Source organism: Herpailurus yagouaroundi, unplaced genomic scaffold (genome assembly GCF_014898765.1).
Source record: "Herpailurus yagouaroundi ecotype Mexico unplaced genomic scaffold, PumYag 28, whole genome shotgun sequence".
In the NCBI taxonomy this organism is placed as follows: domain Eukaryota; kingdom Metazoa; phylum Chordata; class Mammalia; order Carnivora; family Felidae; genus Herpailurus; species Herpailurus yagouaroundi.
Window position 1 is genome coordinate 574,226 of NW_024412376.1, and position 21,750 is coordinate 595,975.

The window sequence follows — 21,750 nt, forward strand, 5'->3', positions numbered from 1 at the left end:
GTAATTTTCATGCTCAATAAGAGACCCACAGTTTTGCTAAGGATTCAGCTGCAAAATAACATGTGCAATAATTCCAACTATATCTGAAATGCAAATTTTACATTAAGTTTAAAGTCAAATTCCCTGGTGAGAGAAAAATAAATGTTGTATTACTCTAAAAGTGACACTTTCGACAGAAAACAAACCCTCGTGTATAAACTAAGGAGTTAAAATACCTATTATAAATCTCCAGTAGATACTATCTCAGCCTTAACTACAGTTAAGAACATTTCTGTTGCTACTGTGTGGCTAATCCTGGTTCTTTTCTAGGGTATTCAGACATAGCCATACTTTAGACATGCAGATGGAAAGGAGTTTGAGCTCTTTAAGAGAAACTCCTCCCATATTCCCATCCAGCACCACAATATTATGTATTTCTAAAACTACAGGGGTAGCCCGTTTTCCACCTCCTTTCTATATAATGCATCACAGAGAGTAGAGAAATAGGTTTTGAGAACTGTATTCCTAGGAAAGCTGATTGGACAACAACAACAACAACAACAACAACAACAAAAACAATGAAAGGAAATAAAATCACAGGTAAGAATATTGCTTTCTATTTAAAAATAAAAATTTTGGAAAATCCAATGTCAGATGCTAAAATAAACATTCCAGGTTAAAGCCAGGTAAGGTACTGGGCAAAAGCATTCAGAGAGCAAGTGGCATCTTTCTGATGGCTGGGGAGTTAAATATTGGCGTGGGCATCCCTAAATAATGCAGTATGCTCTTCCCTATGTCAGGATTCAGCACAACCTGGTCTAGCCCCAGGAGTCTCCTACTGGGACAGTCAAAAGACAAGACTAGTAAGCAAAAGCAGTCAATAATACAGATGGATCATTTCACAGCAGCATTTTACAAGAGATAGATATATAAAAATATATTTTCCTGCATAGACCTACAAATAGAGGTTACTCACAGAGATTACTGTAGCTCCAGCAGTTACCCATTGATCATAGAAAATGCCCAGTTCATCAGCTTAATGCTTGAGAAAAGTTAGCTAGAAAAGAAGCCAGCTAATTCAAAATCTGCTGTTCTAGTCAACTGGAAGCAAATTAGTTTCAAATATCCTGGCAGCCCCTTTTGCCCTGCACTGCACACGGTGATGGAAGCACTTTAAGCTCTAGAAACCCTAGCTGAGAGGAGCTGCCGCCTCAGTCCCTCTCTCACAAAGGCTAAGCAGCCTGTTCTCTCGTTTGCTCGCCCTCTTTCTGCCTGTCTCTCTCTACCTTGGTAGCTTACCGAAAACAACCACCGTAGGGCTTTTCTATATTTGTGAAAACTACTTCCAAGGAGATAATTGAGATGATGGGAGTTAGCTTTAATGTAACCATTTCCCCAGTGCGGCAGCAGAAACCCCAGCAAAGGCTCCGGGAGGATTGTACCATCCTCTGTGACATCAGAGGTGGGGCTGTCATCTCAGTATTATGCAGCATTTTCTCTGATGAGAGAATGACATTTGTGAAAAGAAATGGATAGGTTCCCTTTAAAAGGGTTTAATTCTTGTGTTGTTTAAACAGAAAAGGAAAGAGCAAATACAACGTTGAAAGCTGCTGTAGGAAGACCTAAATCCTGCTTTGCCAGTCCTTATCTCACTGCTAAATGATGCTGCCATCTGAAGTCATTTTACTGATGATTACATTATCATTCCTGTGATTAAATTAATATTTAATGGGTAATTGATATTACTTGGAAAATGTGACATGAAAAATTCAAAGACATTAACATCTAGTTTTAAATATGATGGCATAAACTTTTACATCACTAATAGTACCCTGGACATATGCAATACCTTTCAACACAGTTTCAATAAAAATACTAACACTAATAGTTTTGGAGACAAGAAAAGTGAAGTGAAAAATAGTATAAGATGAATAGCATAATGTAATACAGGTCCTTAGTCATGGTAATGGAGGTTAATACAAAATTAAAAAGAACTCATTTTCTGTAACCTTAATATTCCAATCAGTTTAAAAAGTAGAGGCCAACAAAACAACTGATGGTTACTTTCATTCATTCCATATGCATTTACAGAGAGGCTAATAGGTTCTAGAAAATGTGTTAAGTCTAATTTGGAAAGTAAATTTCTGCTAAATAATAAAATCAGAATAGAAAATATTTATTTAATGCTTACTATGTGCCAGGCACTATCCTAAGCAGGTTTACTATATTAATTCATCTATTTCTGCTAGCAGCCCTTGGGATAGCTAGTATATGAACCCATTTTACAGATAAGACTACTGAAAACACAACAGCTATGTAACTTGTCCGAGATCACGTGGCTAAAACTGGCACGGGCAGGATTCAAACATGGGCACAATGGCTGCAAAGTCCACCCTCACAAACACTAAGCTAAATTGCATCCTGAGGGCTTCCTTATCAAAAAAATTCTAAAGGAGGAATACAGTTTCCAAGATTTAGAACCACATCAAGCCAAATATAGCTACCCCTCAAGTAGACTGGCCTATATATAAGAGGATAAAAGTAGAAAGTGAACCTAGAGAAAGCATACCGAAACTGGAAATAATGCCCAGGAGTAGATTACTGCTGACTACTCAAGTGACCTTAAGACAGTGGCTTAAAATCTTTCATCTTTAGTTTCCTTATTTCTATACCGCAGGTTTTTTAAAAATTAAAAAAAAATTGTTTTAATGTTTATTTATTTTTGACGGGGGGGCGAGGGGCAGAGAGAGAAGGAGGCTCCCCTGAATCTGAAGCAGGCTCCAGGCTCTGAGCTGTCACCACAGAGCCCGATGCAGGGCTTGAACCCATGGACCATGGGTTCAGATCATGACCTGAGACGAAGTTGGAGGCTTAACCAACTGAGGCACCCAGGTGCTCCTAAACTGCAGATTTTTAAAAAAAATTTTTTTTAATGTTTATTTATTTTTGAGACAATTGGAGAGACAGAGTGCAAGCAGCGGAGGGGCAGACAAAAGGAGACACACAATCTGAAGCGGGCTCCAGGCTCTGAGCTGTCAGCCCAGAGACGGACATGGGGCTCAAACTCACAAATGGTAAGATCTTGACCTGAGCCGAACCAACTGAGCCACTCAGGTGCCCCTGCATATTTTTTTTTTAATGTTTACTTATTATTGAGAGATAGAGACAGAGCAAGAGCATGGGAGGGGCAGAGAGAGGGGGAGACACAATCCGAAGCAGGCTCCAGGCTCTGAGCTGTCAGCACAGAGCCCAATACGGGGCTCACACTCACAAACTGCAAGATCATGACCTGAGCTGAAGGCAGATGCTTAATCAACTGAGCCACCCAGGCGCCCATGCAGATTTTTCAATTATAAAGCAGTATTAAAATATAGTTAAAGCACAGGATCCAGGCTTGTAATCTGGGCTCCATCTTTTTCAATTATGTCAACTTAAGCAAATTATTTAACCTCTAAAAGGGCTCAATTTTTTCATCCAAAAAAAAAAAAAATAAGGAAAACAATGGGATTATTCTGAGAATTAATGAACTATGCCTATAAATAAATAAAGCACTCAAAGTAGCAACCAGTATATAATAAGAGCTTAAAGTTTATGAGTACTGTTTTCCATAATCATCATTACTTTTAGTATCAATATCACATTTTTTTTACTAAAACTGCCAATTTTTCAAAAGCCTCTCCCTTTTTGAAAACCTCTCCAAGAAAAGCGGCTATTTTTCTAGAATTGGTTAGAAAAACAAAGGACAACCTTTGCTGGCTTCATATACACATTAACCAATCAATGAATCAGATGAGATATCAGATGAAGTTATCAGGCATGCCTTTCAAAAAAGCTCTACATGGGGAAGAAACAGAAGCATTTATCTTTTTGCCCTTCCCAACTTCTTCTGCTGGGAATATGGAAGGAGGCTAGACCTAAAGCAGCAATCCGTAACTGTAAGCATCCTGTTAGGGAGGTCAAACAAAAAGAGAGTCCCCAAACCCACCATAGATCTCCCATTCCCATCTTCTCTTATGTTGGAGAGAAATAAACCTTTAGTTCAAGTATTTAATTCAAGTTTTCTGCTAAATGCAACTCTCCAGCTCCTATGAAACACAACTGAAGGTCACAATTTCCCTATGGTTTCAACAGCTAACTGGAGGGTTGGGCTACTTCTCATCACTCTTCTGTTAACATCCTCTGAGCCTGCATCCTCCCCAATGTCAAGTAAAAGTCAATGGATGACCCTGGGGGAAAGAAAAAGTAAAACATACTGCTTCCCAATACTTAGTAGCTGTGTTGTCTTACCACAAACAAAACAACAAAGGGTTGAATGGCTGAAGCAACAGCATGTGTAAAGCTCCTCCTTCATCTTAATTTCCTTCAGTCTCTAAATGGGTATATGCTACTAAGCTAATGTTAAAGGAGAAAAACAAACAAAAAGCCTAAAATACAAGAATGAGGATGCTTGACAAAGTTACTGCTATTATAAAGGCTACATAACTGCAACTACAAGTGACCGTGAAGAACTATGTCTCCACCTCACAAATGTCTCAATTCCAAATGTCTAGCATTTCACATTAGGCTTTAACTAACACTATCTTAGACTGACACGTAAAACTCCCTATTTCAAAAAGTAAAACTCAAAAGTAAATTTGTTACATATTCTCTAGTCTCTCATGGCCACCATCTCTAAATAATGTATGTATAAAAAACAGCACTTGAGTCCATAACTAGGTGAAGTGAAAATTCTTTCAATCTAAAATGGAACCAGGGGATATGAAATGGAGAATCTCACACATGCACCCTCAGAAAAACAGAACTTAGTAACTAAGAGACTGATTCCTATAAATGCCTGAATTACAGAAGACCAAGACTTATCTCCTGACCAATGAACATCTGCCACAACTCTCTGCCCGTCCTCAAGCCAATGAACTTACCTGCCTGAACTCTGGCTGGCCCTTTCCTCTGCACTCCTTGCCCAGAAATACAGCCTGACCCAAACCCTCGATGGACTCACTTGTAGCTTGCTACAGCAAGCATTTCCCAAATTGCAATTGCTCTGCTATTCCCAAACTAACTCAATTTCTGGTGATTCAAGCTTGCCTCAGTTTACCTCTTTAGGCTGACAGTAGTGCCATCTTGAAGTCCTCAATTATATTTTTTCTGAAATGTAATCTAATAACACTGCCATTATTCTTAAAGGATATATAATATCAAAATATTCAAAGGAGAGAACCATTAAAAATTTCAAACCAATCTTCTGTTTGTACCTCTTCTGTAAAACAGTTTTTTCCAGAACTATCAGAGTAAACAAATCAAAAAGAGCCAGATTTATCAAATGTACCTTTTCATTAAAATTTAAAGGAATATTTTACGTTTTTGATAAACATACGAAATTTAAATTACAAAATATTTTGAACATTTACATAAAGTTGGTATTGACTATATCTTCTTATTTCCTGTATTGGTGCTCTGGCATTTGGAGTATCTTGATCTTGAAGAGGCAAAGCACCCCTCCCCAATCCCATTAGCTATTTCCTAGAGATTGCAATGGACTCCCCTGGGAGTGCACTTTTGATATACAAACCAACCAATCCACTGTCAGACCCCATTTCCTAAATCAATCTCTCACACTCTTAAACCAATATTCCTCCTACCCTATTCCCTCCAGGGCCTTGTACTGGACACCTAGGAACTACCAATCCTAAATTTATTCAAGGACCTACCCTGCCTTATCCATTCCTTTCTGCAAAAACCATATTAAAGACTGGGTTGTGTTCTCCCCAGTCCTCTCTGCCTCCTTCCCCGTTGTGGCCCTGCAGACCTACTATGTCTACTATTTCTAGGGCTCTGTGTTATTTCTCAAAATTTTAAAACAAAGTAATACAGACAGGCAAGCAAACTGTTATCCAATTTAATATGAGATTTTAGAATTAAAACCTTCTTACAAATCAAGACTGATTACATGATGCCAATTTTTATCACCATATCCCCTATTATTTTATTGTTTGCTTTCATTCACTCCTAAATCCATGTGGAAGACAAGATTATCAGAAGAACTGGTAACAATAATTCCTTATTTGAAACAACTTTCTTACATTGAGCTAATTCCAATAAATGAGGAGCCAGTTTCCAGTTTACTTTTTAAGTCTGGTTCTTAGATCTTAAAACAAACAAAAACACACACACACAAAAATAAAAACAACAATAACAACAAAACTCGATGCCAATTTCAGGATTACAAAAATTTAGTTTTTATATATTAGTCTATTGTCTCTATTATAAAGTACAGTCTAAGCTTCATGTAAAGAGATAAATAGAATCTTGGAAGATACAACATGAAATAAATCCAAGTGAGCAGAAAAGAGGAGTGAGCAATACCAAGATTGGTATAATGCCAGAGCCTTATACTATGAAATACTGTTAAAAGCAAAAAAGACCACTCTAAGGTAAAAGGTAACCTATGTTAAAAACAACACAAAATAGGGGCGCCTGGGTGGCTTAATCGGTTAAGCGTCCGACTTCAACTCAGGTCACAATCTCGCGGTCCATAAGTTCGAGCCCCGCGTCGGGCTCTGGGCTGATGGCTCAGAGCCTGGAGCCTGCTTCAGATTCTGTGTCTCCCTCTCTCTCTGCCCCTCCCCTGTTCATGCTCTGTCTCTCTCTGTCTCAAAAATAAACGTTAAAAAATTAAAAAAAAAATAATAATAAAAAATAGAAATAAAAAATGAGACAACTGGCACCAAATGGAGTCACTTATTGCTAACTCCACATGACCAAACTGAGACATAACTTAATTACAGTTTTGGCTCTTCCAGAAATGTAATCTTAAACCAGTCAATCAGGAATGAATCACCTGATCAGTACTAGTTAGGTAATATGCCTGACAGACCCTTGCTAACACCTGAAGGAAAGTAACTTTGCAAGAACCACCCCACTTTGTTGCCTACTGTATCTTTTTTGTTCCTATTCCCTTATGCCTCTTTGTACGGCAAGTTGGAGCTCCTTCCTATCTCCTATATTGGATACTGATTCAAATCAACTTGAGCTCAAATAAACTCTTAAAATTTTTAATAGACCTCAGTTTATCTTTTAACACTTTTAACGTTAATTTGTACATATTTGCACAAATTTGCCTATAATTTGGCTAATTTTATACAGTTTATTTTTATGTTAATTTTGTACATATATTTAACAACATTTCACATAAAACAATTTAAAAAATAGCTTTTATTAACTTACATTTTAGAGAATTATTTTATTAAAGCTTTTCACATGCAATTTGTCATTAGGGTCTTTGCCACCGCTAGAGTCTTAACTTTGAGTTGTATTATATCTTTAGTTCTGTCTTAAGATACAGCAATATTTAAATCTGTGTGATGCTACAATTGGAAATTCTATCCTAATCTACAGTATCCATTCACTTTAGGTGATCCCCACAATGTAACCACTTACTGTATGTCCTTTGGAAATCATCTTTAAAAAGCTTCATTACAATGACCTTTGACATTTCCAATTCTAGGATCATTTCCTCAGGAATAATTACTAACTGTGTAATTAAATATATTTTCTCCTCCTTTTTTTAAACCTGTTTTAGTAATCTCTGAAGCATCCCAACTAGCATTATATCTAGTGGTTTCAAGCTATGTGTTTTCTCCAAAAGTTCTTTGTTACTGAAAGTAATTAAAACATCTCTAATACAGAAACAGTAACAACTTGAATATAAGGCCACTCCTTCTTTTCTGATAACTTTCTCAGGAAAACATCCCTACCATAAGATATTAACTCCTTTTTACAGATCAAGAGTATCAAGTTGAAGAAAACTGGCCAACACACAATTAAAAGATAAAGAGAGCAAGAAATATCCCTCGGGCCAAAGTTAAAAAAAACGAAGAAGGAATTTAGCTGCCAGTACAAATATGAATATACAGAAGAGCAGAAGGAAACAAACAAAATCATTACTTAACACTGGGTTATACTTCATTCCTCTCTTTTAATCTAGCACAGTTTGGGAATTTGAACTTTTTTTCCCTTGCTGACTGTACTAACTTATTTACAGTAATGCTAATATCATGTTATTATTTATTAATATAAACAATGTAAACATTTTTAGTTATAATATAATCTAGTTATTGTTGAATAGTCTGGTTATTTCCAATATTACCCTAAGTAGGTTCTTATATTGACAGCTTGCTAATTAATATTCAGAATGTAATCAATATATAAACCCCCAAACACCAAACTGAAACTTCCCTGAAGTCATTGACTTGTTTCTATTTTGTTCATTGATGTATCCCCATGCCACTGAGGTACCCAGGAAGCACAAACAACAAACTGCAAGGCCAGTTCAAGATGGCATAAAACTCAGGTTGCATGTTACAAACAGGGAGAAATTTTACAGCCAGGAGACTGCCTTCCTCATGTAGCAGACCCAGGAAACATGTGGGAAACAAAGGCAGAAGAAAAAAATTAAATTTCCTTACAACTTATAGCCCAATGACAAGTCCTTGAGATAGGCAGAGTGACCTTCCTCTGGAAAGACAGCTGCCTCTATGACACTTTGCTCAGGGCAAAATGCAATCTTAGCTTAACTTTCTCCCAACCTCGGGGATCCTGTAAGCCTACTTGAACATACAAAAATTTCTTTAGAAACTTCTTTTATCTCTACCCCACCAAGATATAGGTTGGCAATCATACTCCAAGCTTATGGTCCCCTGATACACATCTGAAGGGTCTCACGAGTGAGTTTTTACTAAACAGTAATAAGTGACCTTTCCTAACAGCAGCTAGCCCTTCAAGGTCCTGGAAACCATGTTTCCCAGATACCTTGGACTTACACTATCCCTGACCCCCTCCCAACCTGAAGGTATATAATCAGTCACCCATCACAACCCCAGTGCAGTTCTGTCTGCCTACAGGTCCTGTCCCTGTGCTAAAACAAACAAACAAACAAACAAACAAAAACACCTTTTGGGGACACTTGGGTGGCTCAGTTGGTTGAGCGTCCAACTCTTGATCTCGGCTAGGTCTTGATCTCATGGTTCGTGGGTTGAACCATGCAGTGCAGTGCAAAGCCTGCTTGGGATTCTCTCTCTCCCTCTCTCTCTCTGACCCTGTTTGCTCTCTCTGTTTCTCTCTCTCTCTCTCTCTCTCTCTCTCTCTCTCTCTCAAAAAATAAACAAAAATAAACTAAAAAACAGCAACAACAAAAAAACACCTTTTTGCACCAAGATGTCTCAAGAATTCTCTCTTGGCTGTCAGCTCTGAACCCCAACATTTCCACATCACGAGGATAGCATTAGAGCTGAAGGAAAGTAGAGTCTTGAGCTAAAGAGGCAATGAGAGGATCCTCATCCATACACAAAGGTAAAACTTGAAAGCAAATTCAATGAGGAATTGAATTTCCCTTAACATAAAAAACTTGGCAACTATTTAAATGGGCAACTGAAGCTAGCCAGAAGGGCTCAGTAGGCCATACTTAACATAATTCTCTATCCTAGAAGCTCCTTTATTTGTTGTTTCTATTTTCTTTCCTTCTTTCAGTAAGATATTCTGTTCAAAATCTCGCATCTTGTATCAATTATATTAGTGTAAAATGTAATGTTGCACCTCTCTGTAGGCACCAATAAGGCAGCTATGAACTAGATGGCAGGGAAGCAAGATCAGAACAACTCCAGACCCAGCCCCAACAACAGAGCACAATCTGGTCAGCCAAAGGATGGAAGGGAATAGAATTTCTTTTAGAAACTCTCTCTCCCATTGGCTTCATTAGCAATATGCTGTCCTAGGTGGTTCTACCTCTTCTGCCATGCTGCTGTCCCCTGGGCTTATTGTATATCCTCTGCCCTATAATTATAGTTAATAGAATTAATTAGTTCGCAGTTCACTGTTCTTCTCACTTAGTATTCTTTGCCTTCTAAAATGCTAGAGCTTGGAATAAATATTTATCATCCAAAAGACAAACTGGAATGGTGGCAAAAATATCCTAAATGAGTTAATAGACATAAAGTGCTTAAAATGGCACTCAGCACATAGGAAATATTTAGTATGAACTAGCTGATATTACTATTACTACTGGCAATCAGTCTTTGCTCCATTATTTACTATATAACTTGGGCAAATAATTTTGCCTTTCTGAGTCTCAGCTTTCAACTATTACTTTAAAAAAAAAAACTCATTAAAAGTCAACTTTTTCCCTGGCCTTTGGTACTCACTAAAATGAAAATTTACAATTAATTTTGATCCAGGATTCAAACAATAAGGTAGGCAAATAGATGTTTACCTCCCAAGCTTGCTGTAAGATTAAAATTAGAAAAGGTCACATGAAAAAGTAACTGAAAACTACAAAATGTTTTTTTCAAAGTAGGGCTCTACACTGATAATTCCAGGTATCCAAAAACCAGTATCTCTCCTGAGCTTTAGTCCATCTCACGCTTCTGTTGAGTACAAAGTACTAATCACATGGGGACCACTATAAATAAAAAGGAAACGATGTCAATAATTTAGTCAATTCAAAAGAAACAATCGGCCAGACCAGATACCTGGGGCAGGGTCTAGACTTGGACTGTGGTAATAGAACAAGGAGAGAAAGAGAACTCCAGACCAGTTTATATCCTTTTAATTACAAGAGAGAAGGAAGTCAAGTAAATCATAAGAGACTCTTTTAAACTATAAAGAACAAACTGAGCGTTGAGGTTGAGGGAGGGAGGTGGGTGGGATATGGGCGAAATGGGTGATGGATATTAAGGAGGGCACTTGTGATGAGCACTGAATGTTATATGTAAGTGATGAATCACTAAATTCTACTCTTGAAACAAATATTACCCTATATGTTAACTAACTAGAATTTATTTTTTTTTAATTTTTTTTCCAACGTTTTTATTTATTTTTGGGACAGAGAGAGACAGAGCATGAACGGGGGAGGGGCAGAGAGAGAGGGAGACACAGAATCGGAAACAGGCTCCAGGCTCCGAGCCATCAGCCCAGAGCCTGACGCGGGGCTCGAACTCACGGACCGCAAGATCGTGACCCGGCTGAAGTCGGACGCTCAACCGACTGCGCCACCCAGGCGCCCCTAACTAACTAGAATTTAAATAACAACTTGAAAAAAAAAAAAAGAGTGAAGGAAGCCAAACATGAAAGAAATCTTACCAAGGACAGTTAAAGGTCTCAAGGTTACATTCCTATCTGTCTTGGCAAAAGGACCCCACAACCTATGATAATAACAGGAGAAACTTAGGTTAATGACAACATAATGAGAAAACAAATACAAAGTAAACCACAGCTAGAAGCAGTTCACATATAAACTATGTTATAGTTATAGCACTAAGTAAGTTAGTGTTTATGGGGGGAAGGGACAGGGGGTGTCTCAGGAGGAGTCTAGAAGAGATGTGTGTCTCATGTAAAGAATGCAAAGGAAGAATCTAAGTTTTGTATGATGGGCTAACTTGACTATATGCTCAAGAGAGCCATTGGGAACTCTACTCTGTGCTTCTGACACAGACCACTGACAGTGGTCAAGTCACTGCCAGTAATAGACCATGAGTTACACAACCACATTATAATCTTGCCTTTACACTTTGAAAGGCACTACCAGGAAGAAGGAAACTTGGGACTGAGGAAACAGATTCTCTCTTTCCTGGGATCTTGTATGGGGTGTGAACAACTAAAGGCAGCCTCAGCTCGGAACTGTGCCTATCATCCCATGAAAGTTGGGTCTGTCCAGAGAAGCAGAGAAAAAAGCAAAGAATCAACAATTTCTATCTGACAGATGTCTCATGTTACATATTCAACATGTCAAAATCATAGTGATTACCTTCCCTGAAAAACTAGTGTCTGAGAGAGAATTCCTACTTCAATGTAACATTAACCTCTCCTGTCACTTTAGTGCCACTCTTTAATTTTTTTGTTGTTTTATTTATTTTTGAGAGAATGAGAGAGAGAGAGAGAGTTTGTGCATGGGAGGGACAAAGGGAGAGGGAGACACAGAATCTGAAGACAGGCTTCAGGCTCCGAGCTGTCAGTACAGAGCCCGACGCAGGGCTCAAACCCACAAACTGTGAGATCATGACCCAACCGACTGAGCTACCCAGGTGCCCCAGTGCCACTCTTTAGAGTCCTTACATCTCCCTATATCTTTAGTATCTAAGACTAACTAGTTTCTTAAAATCTGCTATGTCTATCCCTTTATTTACATTATTACTATCACTTCTCTAGAGCAGATACTATTGCTTTAGGAATTAGCTACTGGTCCTAAACAGACTGCCCACCTCAGCATGAATGCATATCCTTTAATATACTCTAATTAATTTTGCTATATTAATCTTCATAAAGCACTTTTCCTAAAGCACTGTTGTCATCACTGTCCCACTATATGCCTCCCCTTCACCTAAACAAAACAAATTTTAAATAAACTCCCAGTATGACTAAATTAAAGTTGTAACTGTTTAACACTGGGATCAGCAAAACCTTTTCTGTAAGGACTAAATAGTAAATATTTTCAGTTTCAAGGGCCATAGAGTCTCTATGTAAATATGTGACTCTGCCATAATAGCAAAAACAGCCACAGACCATAGTAAATGAATCTATGACTGTGTTCTAATAAAACTATTTTATAGTTACTCCCTCCTTTCCAACAATGTCTTACTCATCACTCATGTCCCCACTCCAATTCTACTTCTCACTGAAGTCCTCCATGCTTAACCCAACTCATAGTGATCGTTCCCTCCATTTTAGCCTTAAAACATATATTGCCTGTACTTTTCATTGGGTCCTTATGTATTCATGATTTCATACCGCCTTCCCTACTTACTTTTTATCTCACATTTTCTATGTCCTGGATAACTACCATAGTGTTCAAACGTTAAAAGCTATTCATTAATTCTTTTTTTTTAAGTTTACTTTGAGAGAGAAAGTGTGCGCATGCACATGCATTCATACCCATACCTGAACAGGGGAGGGGCAGAGAGAGGGAGAGAAAGAATCCCAAGCAGGCACCACACTGTCAGGGTGGAGCCCAACACGGGGCTCAACCCCAGGAACCGTGAGATCATGATGAGCCGAAATCAAAAGACAGACCCTTACCCAACTGAGCCACCCAGGTGCCTGGTATTCATTAATTCTTTACTAACATGATGATGATAAGTTACAAGGCAATCCATGGATATATGGACCTCAAAAATTTTCACCACTCACCATTTCAATGAAAATTATACCAAATGATCCCTATACAGTAATTACATCAACTTTTAAATGGAAAAAATATATATAAATCAATCGCTTGGGCCTTTCCAGTATGAGGTATAATATGCAAACAAACAAACAAACAAAAAGGACAATATAGATTCAATAAGTGAACTACTTAAAAGAGGTTATTTTATTATAAACATAGTATTAGTGTGCTTGATTTAAGATAGTAGTTATATTTGTAGGACTAGGAAAACATAATCCTTAAACTGATTTTTCTGTTACCCAAGTCTCAGAGAAGCAATTCTTAACTTTTTCGGTAAAATGGACCACTTAGAAAAAGCTATGGACCCTCTCCCAATAGGAAACACCCAGATGGATATTTACATAAAATTTGCATAAAATTTCTGGGCTCTCACAGACACTCTAAAGAGGAGAAATCCTCCCTCAGAGGGTCTCATGTTAGGCATTCACAGCTCTCAATCACCTAAGAAATTTTCCTTTTAAGTTAAGTAATTCAAAGAAATTTTAATACACCAAAAGGATCTGGAAATATTTTTTTTACATTGTCACAAAACAAAAACTATTACACCCAAATCAGATGTCAAAGATCATAACCAGTGGAAATGAAGAATTTTATAGTTAAGAGCAAATGGGTAGGAGGGGAGAGGAGAAATATCAGCAATGACTTGCAGATTTCAATTTCATGTTGCTGCTTGCTAGGAAGGATCACATGGCCTAGAGATACCTCTATCAAGCACAGTTCTTCTAGGGTGAACACGTTACTGCTAAACCTCAAACATCAGAAGTGGCAGTTTCATATCCTAAAACAACAACCCAAGTTAAGAAAAATCATCATGAGCAACTAATTGTAAAATATCTCTTTAAAACTCAAATTCAGTAGGGCACCTGTGTGGCTCAGTCCATTAAGCATCCAACTTTGGCCCAGGTCATGATCTCACGGTTCGTGAGTTCAAGCTCCACGTCAGGCTCTGTGTGGACAGCTCAGAGCCTGGAGCCTGCTTCAGATTCTGTGTGTGCCTCTCTCTCTGCCTCTCCCAGGCTCACGTCTCTCTCTCCCTCTCCCTCTCAAAAATAAACATTAAAAAAACAAACAAAAACCCTCAACTTCAGAAATAAAAATGAGTTCCTAAATACCAGTAGAATAACACACAGCAGATAAATAAAAAACACAATAATATTCATGATACATAAGTGGCCGAATTTTAATTTCCTTTCATTTAGTCTTTTTTCATAAGACAAATTGATTAAATGTACTGCTAAACAGGATTCAATTTTTATGTCTTTTGCACTCAGCACATGAGAATGAGAGCAAGACATCACAAAAATCTAAATTTTATGATTCAATATAAAATAGTTAAAATCAAACTATCTGTAGTAGTAATCAATCTACTATGAATGTAATAGGTAAAATGATGAACGTGGAATTTCAAAAATAGCCAAATTCCTATCAAGGTAACAAGGTGTAGTGTCAGTCTCATTTAGAGAAAGAAAAAGCTGTAAATAAGTTAGTGCCTTTCAGAATGACTGATTCAAAAGCAGAGGCAGACACTAAGGTACAGAGGGCCCTCAAAGAAATGGATGGTCAATCAGATTGAGAAGGATTTAAAAAAGCTTCTCAGGGCATAGACTTTAAATCACAATTTTATGAACTGATAGAAAAGGCCATGATACCTTAACTCACCTCTCCACTTGTGTCAATATTCCACTGTTTCCATAACATAATTCTCATCTTCTGCAAAACAGAATACTCTCCCCATTCTTTCAAATATTCAAATATATTCAAATATCACCTATCCTTTAAGACAGAGAACACATTAACATCCCTCCAAGTCTCTGATGACTCCTTCATACCCTGCTGTGTTGTCTCCTCTGCTGTATATAGTATGATGACCACATATCCCTGATTTCCCACACTGCTCATGATTTCAACAGTCTGTCCCTGCAAGATCTTTAACATGGAATTAGTCATCTGTTCATGAGGTTTAAATCAATTATCTGGCACTTACTACATCATACTCTATTAAATGGCTCCGAATATATATTTCATCTTGCTTTAAGTTCATCAGCTTCTTCTAAGCAGTGATTAGCAGCACTGGATACATAGCAAATACTCAAATATTTATAGAAATCAATTAAATGTATTAAGCAAGAGAAACTTATTTCCTGCCCCTGCTTTTTTCTCTTATTTTTAATTACCTAGATATAAGAACAAAAGCAATACAAATCTCAGTTAAGTGACTGAGGTTAAGTGACTTCAGCTCAGGTCATGATCGCATGGCTCATGGGTTTGAGCCCCACGTTGGGCTCTGTGCTGACAGCTCAGAGCCTGCAGCCTGCTTCAGATTTTTTGTCTCCCTCTCTCTCTCTGCCTCTCTCTCTCTCTCTCTCTCTCTCTCTCTCAAAAATAAACATTAATTTTTTTTTAAAAAATAAAATAAAAAGAACATTAAAACAGGGTCTCAATCTTTTCTTTGTGTTTTTTTGGTAACCTTTATTTATTTTTGAGAGACAGACACACAGACCACAAGCAGGGGAGAGGCAGAGAGAGAGGGAGACACAGAATCCGAGGCAGGCTCCAGGTTCTGAGATGTCAGCACAGAGCCTGATGTAGGGCTTAAACCCATTAACTGTGAGATCATGACCTGAGCCGAAGTCGGCGCTTAACCAACCTAGCCACCCAGGTGCCCCTCAATCTTCTTTTTAAAATTATCTTTTTTTAACCAGGGTTAACTCAAAGTTCACCATGCTAGTTGCCCCAAGGACAACTAAACAGGCCATATTTTAAATATTTAGCAATCCATCATCAAAAGGGCAAGCTCTCTAAATTGCTTTTTCCTAGTATAGTTGGGTTATATGCATTGAGTCATCCCTGTTCATTTGTTCATGCCACCTTTATAACTAACAGAAACATTTCTGTAAAATGGTCTGCAAGTTTCCTGATATACTGAAAAAAAAAGTTATCTATTCCTTAAGACTGGACCCTGGCCTTGGTCATACCACTGTCTTATCAAGTGAATGAACACTGACTAGATACTCTAATATATGAACACCACAGGCACAATAAGGAAAAAAAATTGTTGGGGAAAAGCACAGGTAACATAGCTAGGTTGAAAGGGTGCTTGGTTTGCTCACTGTTATTTTATATCTTGCCAAGAAATCTCTAATTCTACAATATTAAAAGCAAATAGAAATTTTAATTTATGTTTCAGTGTTTTTGTGTATTTTTTTTACTTCTATCATATTCCTGGCATTATAATTTCCCTATGGATGAGAAGGGTTGGGTTGTTGAAGTTTCAGTGCAAGGAAAAAGGGGCAGGCTGGGTGCCCCAATTATAGTGGATAAGGAATTTAGATGTCTCCTTATTCTCAGATACAGAAGATGGCCCCCATCAACAGTCTACTTTCTTTCTAATTTAATGGTCCTGTCATCAGCACCCTAACACTACCAATGGAAAAGAACATGCATTAAATAATCTGATGACTCAGGCCATATCTACTTTCCCTCCCAAAGGAAAATACAAGGAGGTACTGCACTGCATTAACATCTGTCAAAAAATAACGAGCTACATGACATCTAAGAAATCGTACAGACCAACAGCATAATTTTTTTAAGAATTCTGCCTTCAAGTGGTATCTCACACAGTAGTCCAATATGTGAAAGAGATAAAAGAGGACGTGCCTCTAGCTGACTGGGGTGGAGCATGAACTCATACCACCATCTCCTCATTCCCCAAACCTTAGACATGAAGATCCTGATTCCAAGATTTACAAAAAAAAAAAAAAAAAAAGAAAGAAAGAAAGAAAGTGAAGCCAAAAAAAAAAAACAAAAAAGGAAGAAAGAAAGAAAGAAAGAAAGAAAGAAAGAAAGAAAGAAAGAAAAGCCAAAAAGTTAAACAGTTTATCCAGTGTCATGATACCAATTAATGACAAAGTCAGAATTACAGCCTATTTTCATGTAGAATGGCAACTGGGGTACAGCAGCACTTTGATCAGATTCTCTAAAAATGTAGAATATTGTGGAAGACTTAGGTTCACTCAAGTCACACTCAAGCTGGCATGTCAGTTCCATGCCTTATTTGCTGTGTTTAATTATTTAACCCTCAATGAGTGTCATCTGTGAAATAAGGGGGGGAATGGGTGGGAGAGTGGACTAGTATCAGAGGATCAGAGGATTCTTCTGAGGTTTAATCTCATATAAAAATTTTCTAGTAGAGTATCTGTTACATAATAAATGTGTAAAAATGTTCACTCAAGATTGAACGCAAAAAATTAAAAATATCCCACTGTCACCCTATACCATAATTTAATACAAAACAAAACAAAACAAATGCAGCAACCAAAAATTATCAGTTAAGGAATTCAGGACCTTCCACATTAGTCTTTCAATTATTACATCTCCAATAATACTGACTTCTTTGGAAGTTTTTGCTAAATTTATATATGAGAAAAAAATAAACAACAGCACCCCAGACTAGGTTGCATATATTATCTTAATGCATCTTGTATTCAAGCAATATTATTATCACGGGCCTACCAAAATGTCCATCTGAGAGTATAGTTGATTAACATTTTTATTTCAAAAACTTGTGTGTTTTTTGCCATGGAAATTCCAAAATCTTTAATTTCACAACATCATAATGAGATTAAGACACAACAGATTTAAGGCATATTTGTACACCACTGGAATTTTTATAAACCTCCAGATTAGATTAGGCAGAAAGAACAAAAGCATATTAACTAACCTCCAAAACAAATCTGCAAGAAATCTGCCAGCCGGAAAAGCAAATGGCACTTGACAATTTGACACCTGCTACCAAAATGTGTTACACTTTGTCCACCAGAGGGAAGTGTTGTCTAACTATTAACAGAATTCCATAAACAATTTAGAGCTCCAGAATAAAATTCTGTATTTTCAAAAAATTTCTTTCCAAGCTTTCAGGTAAAAAAAAATTCTACTCATTGAAGTTGAAAACCTAGAAATCTGCCATAGATATCTGTACTTAGGTTAAAATGATATAAAAGATGCTCCAGTTTTCAAAATCATTTTGGGCCTATGAATTAATCATACCTCTAGGTATTGGATTATCCTAAAATGAAGATGCAGCATGTCCAGTTCCACATCTAATCATGGCCTCTACAGTTCTGACAAGTCCCTCATGCTCACTCAGCCTGATGCTATAAAGCTCAAAGAAGGTGGTAGACAGTGGCAGGTGAGATCCTAATATTTCATCACATATTTTAAACCATTTAATGATGCTTAGGGCACACTAGTCCTTGTATTAAATATCTACCCCCACTATACCCATAAAAACATTCTCTCTTATCAGTAAATATATCCAGAATTCTAGCCTGAGAGATTCAGTCACTATCCTGTCTCAGTGACAAAAGTCCAAAGTGGGCTGCCAAGGGTGACAGGCACAGAGTATGTAGGCCACTCCCAAGGTTATTTCAGGGAAATAGCAACCATCTACCCTGAGTGATTTGAACAACTTTAATCTAAACAACTTTATACATACATACATACATACATACATACGTACGTACATACATACATACATACACATCTGACATACAGAGTTATCTACGCACACACATATTTCTCTATTTTATTACATTCAGTTACCTCCTAATTTTTAGCCACTTCAGTTTTTTATCTTACTAGATTCATCTATAGTACGAATTACTCCCTTATTAAAATCCTTTCTTATTTTTCAAATCTTTCTGTTCTGATTTTCCTTCTATCTCTCTAGCTAAACCTGCTAATTTTCTTTTAAACACTACTCTCTCAGCCTGCCCTTTAATTTTTTTTTCTTCAAAATGCCATATTCACTCTTCTTTTCATTTTACACATGCTCCTTGGGCAGACCTATATCCCCTTTCAAAATCTCTTCTCTCGGGCCCAGACCTGTATACCCACCTGCCCACTGGATGTCTCTACCTGAATGTGCCATAGGAATCTCAAACATGTCCAACATATCACCGTTCTTTTTCTTACCCCAAACTTGCTCCTCCTTTGAAACTGTACCTTGTGAAAAGGCACCACCATCTACCCAGCCTCCCAAAGCAGAAACTACCCTCCATGCCCTCCTTTCTTCCCTTCCACAGCAATCAGTTGCCAGCAGTGGCACCTCACTCTATCCACAGTAAGTCTCTTCTCTACCCACTGCCTCACCCATCCTCCTCCCCAGTGCCCTGCACTCCTGCACAACTCTGTGGCAGAGAAACTGGTAGATGAACCCCAACTGTCCATTTCTCCTCCTCCTATAGTAACAGAATTCCCAATTTTTTTAGCTGGGTCCATGGCCATTTGGAATAAAGATTACACTTTCAACATTTCCCTCATAGCTAACTGCAACCTTGGCACAGCACTATAAACAATGAGCCATACCTGAAAGTGTTCTGGAGCAACTTCCCCAAAATATCTTTATATTACAGATAGCACATGCCCCTTTACCTAATTCTCCTCTTCTACCTTTTGACTCTCAAGGAATATGGCCAAAGCTCCGGCAACCACATCAAAAGATGAAATGTTCTAAGGATGGCAGACCAAAGAGTTCAAAGGAGTCAGGATCACCTAACACTGTGAAACCAGCATCTGAGCTCTAAATCATCTGTCTGGATTCCTCCCAGGGAAGAAAACAGTAAACTCATTTTGCTTAAGCCACTAGTGTGTGTGTGTGTGTGTGTGTGTGTGTGTGTGTGTGTGTGTGCGCGCGCGCGCACACGCACACATGTCTGTATGTGTGTGTATGGACCTTCCTAACAAGGTACACTGCCTTTCTAATCTCACCTTTCCATAACTGCAACCCAATTCCTACACTACTTCCAGAATGATTTCCTAAATCCCAAATATGAAAAATCCATTATTTTAAAAACTAAATACTATGTGTACTCCTCAGCATGGCATACAAAACAGATCACAACCTGCTCTTTGCCTGCCCCAAGCCTCCTCCCTCCTTCCTCCCATGTTGACACCAGTTGATCTGAACAAGCCATGGTGTTCATAGCAACCTATCTTTATATATGCTCCTTACCCTGTCTCATACATGTTTCTTCCCAGCACCCACTTGACCTGACCCTCAAAAACTCTGCTCAGATAATCACCTCTCCCAGGAAGGCTTCCCTCCAGTCTAACTTAGGTGTGCCTCCAATGGCCTCTCAAAACTTCCTGTTCTTACTTCTACTATAGCAGGTATCACAGTGTGTTAGAATCATCATATTATTTGTCTGTTTCCCCAACCAGACTTCAGTCAGACTGTAGGCTTTATTTCTATATCTCTAGCTTAGCAACTATACATATTTATTGTATGTTGAAAGGGTAAATACTCTCAGGAATGCTTTTACTTGCCTTGAAGGAAGTTTTTGGCATCTTATACCTGATGCAAACAAAAATCCAGGCTTCTTGATTCTTTGCCCAGGCCTATTTCCAGTACATCAGCATTTCTCCAACAGTGTTCCAATAACATCTATTTAGGGAGGTTAATGTTAATAACATGTGGGTTTCCAGCCACTCCAGACAACTTTCAGTTCCACTAACCTGTCAAAATCTTTCCACCCTCAGTCTGTCTCCCCACCCTGCTGGGCATCTTCTGCCTGGAAGGTATTCTGCCTCAGATTCGCCTTAGATCTGGATTCCACCATCCATCAGTTAGCTCTCACCACCAGCTCATACCCAGGGAGAACTCTCCACTCCCCCAATGCTTTTAAAATACTCTAAACTTCCACTGAATGTTACCCTGGAACTCAAGAGTCTCGACAATTCCCTTTATTCTTTCTAAAAAAAGAGGTTTTGCCTCTCAAAGCCTTTTAGCACTTACCTCTTTCATCATGTTTTTCCAAGATTACCTAGAGTAGATCTGTATTTTATCTATAAATCTGCTCAGCTTCTTAAGACATAATCCCTCACAGTTTAAATTCATGTACAAGGAGCAAGATGAGCTCTTCCCGGGCTTTTGTTCCTCAGTACTGTTTGCTCTGCCATTTCCAGCAAGGCAATTGGTCTCTGGGATACAACAAATCCAACTAAGCAGGAGCTTCATATCTCCACTTTATCTCAGCAATCTCTTAACATGACCTCCCACACCCTTAGAAAGGAGCATAACCTTCCCTTATTCTCTTTGTCAGATGCTACACAGTTATTGCACTTATCCCTCAAGAGTAGGACTGTTCACAGTGCAATCCAAGTACTACTACCTGGATCTGAATCATCCAGGGCATTCATTAGAGTACTAGATTTAAAGATCACACACCAAAATCAGAATTACTGGGGTAGAAGGGAGGGGCCAAGATGGCAGAACTGCACTGAAGTTTTTTTTTGCCTCTCTCATCCCTGAATTGCAGCTAGGTCAACATCAAGCCATCTTGCACACCTAGAAAACTGATTTGAGGATTAACACAACAATTGGCACAACTTGAACCACAAAACTTGGCAGGTACGCGGTATGGAGAAATGAACTGGAGGAGAGAGAAGCCACGGAGAATAGGGAGCTGTTTTTACTTGCAGAGAGAGGACGGAGACACGGGGGAAAGAACAGGAAAAGCACTTCCCCCCAAAAGTAGCTGGAGAGAAAGAGAGAGAAA

At 38.2% G+C, this 21,750-nt stretch overlaps 1 protein-coding gene and 1 long non-coding RNA gene across 14 annotated transcripts in view; one reads left to right on the forward strand and one right to left on the reverse strand.

Annotated features, from left to right (window-relative positions):
* Positions 1–21,750, reverse strand: part of PSD3 (pleckstrin and Sec7 domain containing 3) — a 746,112-nt gene that overhangs the window by 454,506 nt on the left and 269,856 nt on the right. The window contains exon 1 of one of the 13 annotated variants that reach the window (XM_040497466.1): positions 11,113–11,168. The exons of 10 other annotated variants lie outside the window; for them this stretch is intronic. Coding sequence is in view for 1 of the 3 variants with exons in the window: in XM_040497312.1 (XP_040353246.1) it covers positions 956–986 (31 nt within the window). In the remaining 2 variants the exon portion in view is untranslated. Of the gene's footprint in view, positions 1–955; positions 1,398–11,112; positions 11,169–21,750 lie in introns of those variants that run through there. 2 more of the 13 variants (XM_040497312.1, XM_040497383.1) reach the window with 2 other exon arrangements.
* On the forward strand, positions 157–19,839 carry LOC121045109 (uncharacterized). Its single transcript, XR_005797597.1, has 2 exons — positions 157–579; positions 19,658–19,839. It is a non-coding gene; the product is annotated as an uncharacterized LOC121045109 (long non-coding RNA).